A 7,443-nucleotide genomic window follows, 5' to 3' on the forward strand; every position below is an offset into this window, starting at 1 on the left:
TACCGGATCAACTGCCTGTTTGCGCATGCGCAACGGCAAGTCCGCTTGGACAAACCGCCCGAAATGCATTGCCATTCAGGGATTTTGAGTTACTCTGTGCTGCAGATGCGTTAATTACACTAAAATTTGCAATCAGATGACTTATGATGATGGATTAATCCGCGTTAAGGTGTTAATTTTGACAGCTCTAATTAAAATGGAAAAAATATGATATTTTTTAAATAATTAAATAGGGGAGTGCGTCTTCAATTTGACATACACTGACAGTGTGACTGCAGTGGAAAGAGTTAATTTCTATCAGGAAATGTGGAACAACAGAGCAGGGGAGGAGTCACTCAACCATGTGAACCTCCTGAAACGAAACTAAATGCAGTGACTGAAGAACGGCAAGTTTGTGGGAGTGATTATAGTTTTCTTACTGTTTTTTTGTGCAGCTCGTGTTACAATTTTCACCTCTGCAGGTAAGGTTTCTTTCACTTAATGTGATTTTTATTGCATATATGACTAAATAAAGTAGTAAAAGTTTGTTCAGCCACTAAGCTGATTTGTAAGTTGTCTTTTCTTTCTTCCTTGTTTCTTGTCCAGATATGGCCACTGCCAGCAGTCTCCTGTCAGAGGAGAGGTTCCTGTGTTCCATTTGTCTGGATGTGTTTACTGAACCAGTGTCAACACCATGTGGACACAACTTCTGCAGCGCATGTATCAGCAAGTATTGGGACAACAGTGATTCTTGCCAGTGTCCGCTTTGCAAGAAAACCTTTTCTTCGAGACCTGAACTCCATGTGAACACTGTCGTGTCTGAGTTAGCTGCTGAGTTTGCAAAGGTGGCTCTAATCAAAGCCTCAACTCCAGAGCCAGAGCTTCCTGAAAGAACAGAAATTCTTTGTGACATCTGCTCTGACATGAAAGCGAAAGCAGTTAAATCTTGTCTGATGTGTCTGACTTCTTTCTGTGATGTCCACCTCGAGCCTCATCAGAGAGTTTCGGTTCTTAAGAGCCACAAACTCATAGATCCTGTGAGTAATCTGGATGATAAGATGTGCAAAAAGCACAACAAGATAACGGAGCTGTACTGTAGGACCGACCAGGCCTGTGTTTGTGTCTTGTGTCTCAAAATGGATCACAAGAGTCACGATGTCGTCTCGCTTGAGGAAGAATACGAAGCAGAGATGGTAAAAAAAGATGAGGTGATGGCAAATATCCAACACATGATACAGACACGATCTGATAAGATAGAGGAGCTTGAGAATTCCCTTGATGTCAGCCAGAGAGAAGCTGAGAAAGAGATAGAAGCCAGTGTGCAGGTGTTCACTGACTTCATTCACTCCATTCAGAAAAGCCAGGCTGAGCTCGTTGAGGTGATTGAGGAGAGGCACAGAGCAACGAAGAAAAAGGCTGAAGGTTTTCTGAAAGAACTGAGGATGGAAGTGGCTGAGCTTGAAAGCAGAAGCAGCCAGCTGGAGCAGCTGTCCCGCTCTGAGGACCATCACTGTTTTCTCCAGAACTTCTCAACCTTGTGCTCTCCTGAAAACAAGGACTGGACCGACACCAGCCTTCACAGCGACCTGTCTTTTGAGGCAGTGAGACAAGCTGTAGCTCAGGTAAAACGCAGAGCAGATGTGATTGTGGAAAAGATTCCCGAGATCAAAATGAAGAGAATGAAAGAACATGCAGTGGACTTGACTCTTGACCCTGACACAGCAAACTGCTGCCTTCTCATAAGTCAAGATAGAAAACAAGTTGCAATTACAGAGGAACAGAAGGTTCCCAACAATCCAAACAGATTCGAGAAATACCCAGAAGTTTTAGCACAGCAGGGGTTCATACGAGGGAAGTTTTACTTTGAGGTGCAAGTAGAAGAAAAGCCTAAGTGGGCTGTTGGAGTGGCCAGAGAGTCTGTAGATAGAAAGGCAGACACAGATCTGTCAGTTTTAGAGGGTTACTGGACCATTGGGTTAGATAGGGGCACATATTTTGCATTTGGAAATCCAGCTGTTATAGTCACACTGAAAGAGAAGCCTCAGAAAGTGGGCATCTTTGTCAACTACGATGAAGGGGAGGTTTCTTTCTATGATGCAGATTCCAAATCACACATCCACTCCTTCAGCGGCTACAGCTTCACAGAGAAACTTTACCCGTACTTTTGCCCTCAAGATGACTTAAATGGACTAAACACTGCCCCTCTCATCATAACACCAGTATCTCAAACTACCTAGTTTGTGGGTGGGACAACAACTAATAACAGTGAATTAATGTCGAAACCAGGTCATTTTGCACCTTCTTGAGAAATCACAAATAAATTCAGTTTATTGCATTCAGCAGTGCCTTCCTAATAATACATATGTAACAAAATTAGGCTGTTTAATATCAAAAAATACTGTTGAATTCATGCATAGACATCTGATCAATGGCGTCTTTGTATAATGTGAATAATTGAATGTATGACACCAATAAGGCACAGAAATACAGTGAGACTCTTTATTACAGGGTTGAGGGTACCAATGTCATAATGTAGCTTTAATTTGGAGATATATGTGGATATTTTGTTGCTTTTTAATACACATTATGATAAGGTGAGAGTTTGGCGTTCCTGCAAATGTTTTACTTTTTGTTTTTGTTTTTTTCCACCTGTCTATGATTTAGAAGATGGAGATCTCTGGGTTTAAAAGACACATGTACAAACTCTTTGTGTTACTGGTTTCTTGTAATTCTTCGTAACTCAGAATAACATTGTGGTGCATTTGCCATGTTTATCTGAATAAACTAGTCATCTAGATTTGTTTTTGTTCGTGATTCCACCTTAAAACTCTTCAGTATTTTTCTAATCTGGGTGTAACTCATAAATAATTAACTCCACCTCATTATAAAACAATAGCCTAGTAAAAATGGATCTTAACTTCTCCCATATGTCATTTTTTAATTTATGTGAAGAGCTCATATTGTTCTTAGTATATAGATGTGGTTGAAAGTACATTTACTCAAACGCTATAGTACGGTAAGTTTAAAAGTTTTATCCTACTTTTTTACTTCCACTCCACTACATTTCAGATGGAAATGATGCATTTTCTACTCTACCACATTTATTTGACAGCGTTCATTACTGTTAAGAACATGATTTTACACACTGGATTGTATAACAAGCTTGTAAGATAGAAAAAAAAACAATTCTAGAGATGTACTTTTTTGACTTTGGACCTCTTAGAAAAATCTGAGTGTAGTCAGGGTCATATTTCAGATACAGCTCCACCTAACAGTGATTTTTCCCCCCTCCAGACTTCTCACATGGTTTCATTCCAATACATGTTCAAATGTTCATTATCAGAGAGAAAGTCCAAAAATTGAAAATTGATTTCTGTATCAGTACTTTCTACAGTCTTCTTTCTTGTCCTATTAATCATCTCATGGTCCCTCAGATTTATCTCATGTCTGTGTATGTAAAACTGTATGTGCAGGAAATAAAACTAGCTCCACCTTCCTAAGGAATATTGCAGTGTTGCAGCAGCAATTGACATACTACAGGGTGTCCCTAAAGTCTGGACACATAGGAAATCTCATTAATTATATATATATATTTTGCCTCCACAGATTAAATATGGCTCTTATATTAAATATATGTTTGTTTAATTATCATATATATATATTAAATTCAACATATTAAAAAAATATGTTTAATAAAATGTTTAAAATTTAATTTCTTCAAAATATGTATTTTTGCATATGTGTCCAGACTTTAGAGAGACCCTGTACAAAACACACACTGGACTGACTTAGGTAAGAGGTAAGTAAGAAAAAAAGTAGTATTTTTAGAATATATACACATGTGCATGAGAACTACTGTACTAATTTGAAAAATAAAAAGGAACAAACAACAAAGATTTAGAATAAAAGAGCTGTCATAGTGCTAAACAAAGCTGAGAGTCACTCTGAAAAATAAAGTTAAATGTGCAACATCCCTCAGAAGATAACATGATATCACATATACACAGAATAACGAACATAATATACGTCAGAGGCACCAAAATAGTACTTTTACTTTCATATTTTAACTTTGTTTTGATCCTATTGCTTATGTACTCCTAGGTTGTTTTTTCTTGGTCCTTTGTCTTCGAGTCTCTTTACCTTGCTGTTGTTTTACTTTTACTTCAACAAAGGATCTGAATACTTCCTCCACTTTTTCAAAATGACAGGACCACCTTTCTTGCAAAAGATGTCAAGGTCAGGGTTCAGCACAAACACAGATAAATGTCAAATGCTTTCAACTTTTGACATTTTAGGTTGCATAAACCACATCGAACCACAAGGCCGCAGTTTAAAAAATCTGCCTCGGCGAGGCTTGACCACCTGCAGTTTTTAACAACTTGGTTTATGATGGAACTCAGCAGAGCAGCGTCTCACATCTTTGTCACGTCAACAGCTCTGCGAGGCTCGTAAGTCAATCAATAGTAGCCTGCCCACTGCTTTCCCTCCTGACTCCTGCCTATGTGCTGCTGCCCCCACACTGATTTGTGTGTGCGATAAAGTGGATGCGCACACTATTCTCGAGTGTGATGCGTGGGTCGATGTTCTTAAGCACCGCTGATGGAGCTCACCCATAACTGTGACTAAAACCTGGTGTGTCTCATTGTGTTTTGCTTTTTTCTTTTTTTTTCCATCTATGGGGCCTATTTTTTCCTCGCGACAAATGTCTTGTTATGTTTCACAAAGTAGGTTACTATAACTGAATCCTTTAAGGCAGTGTGAAATAAGTAAGGGGACTAACAGAAGGAGGTATAGATACAAGTATGGAAATCAAACGTGCTGCCACGAGAGATGTTTTGACACACTTTCTCGGAAGATGGGAGCGCATAGTGTGAATATAAATGTATCATATGGTGGTGAATTTCAATAGAAATCCTCCATCACGTCTTGAAGTTTGAAACATACATTTTTCATTCAGTGATATCCCTCATATGAGTTGTATAATTAGGTGGAAAATGGAAATAGAATGATTTAGTGTCAGCTCAACATGGCGATCGATGTAAAATATGATTGAATGGTGCAGGAAAAGGAAATATTTCTGACCTGAAACAACACCAGAAGAGGGCGGCGAATATTGGAAGTCTCCTGGAAAAACTGAAAACAATCAATCATGTTTCAAGTCTGTTGTGCTCCGTGCTACAGCACAATCAGACAGCGATGTCACAGCAGGTATTTTGACTTTTGCTGCCAATGAATAGCACCTGCTGTCACTTCTCTGATTGGGACGAAGAAAGAGGGTAACACGCTTGAAATTTCAAACAATAAGAGAGCAGAGAAGAAGGATTTTTTTTCATGTTCTCAAATTTCAACAAAGGTTATGTTTTCTGTTGCTTTTGCTATATTTTTGGGGGATTTGAATTTTAAAATTTGCTTAAATCATAGGGGATGGGTTACAGTTAGGACATATCTTGTTTAAAATTAGCTTAAATCAACAGCAACATAGTATCACTAACAAAAGCCTTGTGCTGAAAATTCTGCAACCTGCTCATCTCTGTGTCTGTGTTAGATTAGTATGACACGTTTTCTTATCATTTTACATCATTACAGCTGTTTATTGATGTGTAAGCTGTGCATATGGATGACAAATCAAAGGAAAACTAGCATAAAGTGTCCTATTAAAGTGCTTGGCAACCACATGCCATTAGAACAGCTTCAGTGCACCTTGGCATTTAGCCTCCAAATCTCTGGAACTCTGCTGGAGGACAGAAACACCATTCTTCCAACATATTCCCTCATTTGGTGTTTCGACAAGACCGTTGTGTAACATGTCAGTCCAAAATCTCACATCGTCTGGTCTGGGTATCTGGTCTTTGTCATCCTGAAAGAGACTATCAGGATAAAAAGGCTACTACTGCTGCTTGGACAGTTTAGCCCTGGAAAGTAAAGCTGTTGGAGAAATAAAGAAGTAATGTAGCACATATTATAAGAGTATAAAACAACCGAAAATGGAAATATGTGAATAAAATACACAATAAAGTATTCAAAACTGTACTTAATGTGACTTGCTTTTTTATTAGCAGAGCTGTGTGAGTCCTAATGTTTTGAGTTGCTCTAGGGGAATTAGTTTGTGGTTTGAACATATGTGGCTGAATTCCTGATATTACAACTTGCCATTGTGTGGCACATTACTGGAGCAGAGGTGTAGGTGAGCTGGTGTGCTCAAGCTGTAGCGAACAGTGGAGGGGTAGATGGTAGAGTAGCTTCATAGAGATGTACATTCCAAAGGAACCAATGGTGTAGAGTTAGATCTAAGCCATTTTAAAGTAGAATATAGGTATTTTATGGAATGCACATCTAAATATGTAACTTTGCTATACACAGATGAGCTTTTAAGAATTGAATTGCTGACCAGAGAGGGACTTTGTAGATCTTAAACCAAAAACATGACATGTATTTGCCTAGAAATATGGATACATCCAAGTGCTGATATAATGCACCTTTATATTTCCACACTTTATCTGCGATACTCAATAGGGAATTGAACAACATGATGTTTTGTACTTTTATGTCTCTTATCCCCTGTTGTTTTGTGGTTGTCTTCTTTGTAATTTTTCATTTTGTAATTGTGTTTGGACCTAAAATGTCATCAGAAATGTCACCCTTAATGTTACTGTAGTCTATTGTGAATTTCATTCTGCAAAAAGATATTGCTATATATTAATTCTGTTCAACTCAATTAAATTCAAAGGGCTTCACTGGCGTGAAGGTTTCAAGAGTCAGTGCTGCCAAAGCTTCAAACGATAAAGATTTTGGACACAATAATTTAAATTAGAGCATTTATATGAATATATATTAATACTGTAAGTATGATATAACCTTTGCATGTGTGTGTGCTGTGTGTGTGTCTACATCATTTTCGGTCGATCAAGTTGTGTCCTGCTGATACATATTGAGCAGCTATGGCCTGTCTGCTTTTCCTATAGAAGTCTTTCTTTCTTTCTTTCTTTCTTTTTAAACTGAGAGGTTGATTTTGCTCTGAAATCTGAAATTACATGTGAACTTGTAAATGTTCCTTATTTCACTGAACGTTTTACATAGGAGGTAATGCATCTCAGTCTCAACCTCACACGTCAAACAGTGGCCACAGATTGTATTTTCTCATTATTTTCCTTTAAAACTAGTGGCTATATAAACTGTATACCTGTGGGAAAAGTTTTTTAAAAAGCTGAAAAATAAAGTTAAATAAAGGTAAAATCGACTACTGTAACCTGCAAATGTCATAGCATCTACTTTTTTTTTAGCCATAGTTAGGGAAATCTATTACCACATAGACAAAATCAATATGTATAGATTCTTTTTCTCCTTCACACAACACCTTTGTTACATAAGTGAGCGGCTGAGAGGCTCAGTGGTTGAAGGAGAGCGTGGGTTCTGCGTCTGGTGTGAGAATGGCATCTGTATTCCTTTTTGTGACTGCTGTATTTT

General features: G+C 38.0%; 1 protein-coding gene across 1 annotated transcript; it reads left to right on the forward strand.

Moving 5' to 3' along the window:
* Window positions 1–351: 351 nt before the first annotated feature.
* On the forward strand, window positions 352–2,776 carry LOC111571518 (zinc finger protein RFP-like). Its single transcript, XM_023274718.3, has 2 exons — window positions 352–461; window positions 586–2,776. Exon 2 carries the CDS (start codon window positions 588–590, stop codon window positions 2,214–2,216), a length of 1,629 nt encoding a protein of 542 aa, XP_023130486.2. The 5' UTR covers window positions 352–461; window positions 586–587; the 3' UTR covers window positions 2,217–2,776.
* The last annotated feature ends 4,667 nt before the right edge of the window (window positions 2,777–7,443 follow it).

This window comes from Amphiprion ocellaris, chromosome 21 (genome assembly GCF_022539595.1).
Source record: "Amphiprion ocellaris isolate individual 3 ecotype Okinawa chromosome 21, ASM2253959v1, whole genome shotgun sequence".
Taxonomy (NCBI): Eukaryota; Metazoa; Chordata; class Actinopteri; family Pomacentridae; genus Amphiprion; species Amphiprion ocellaris.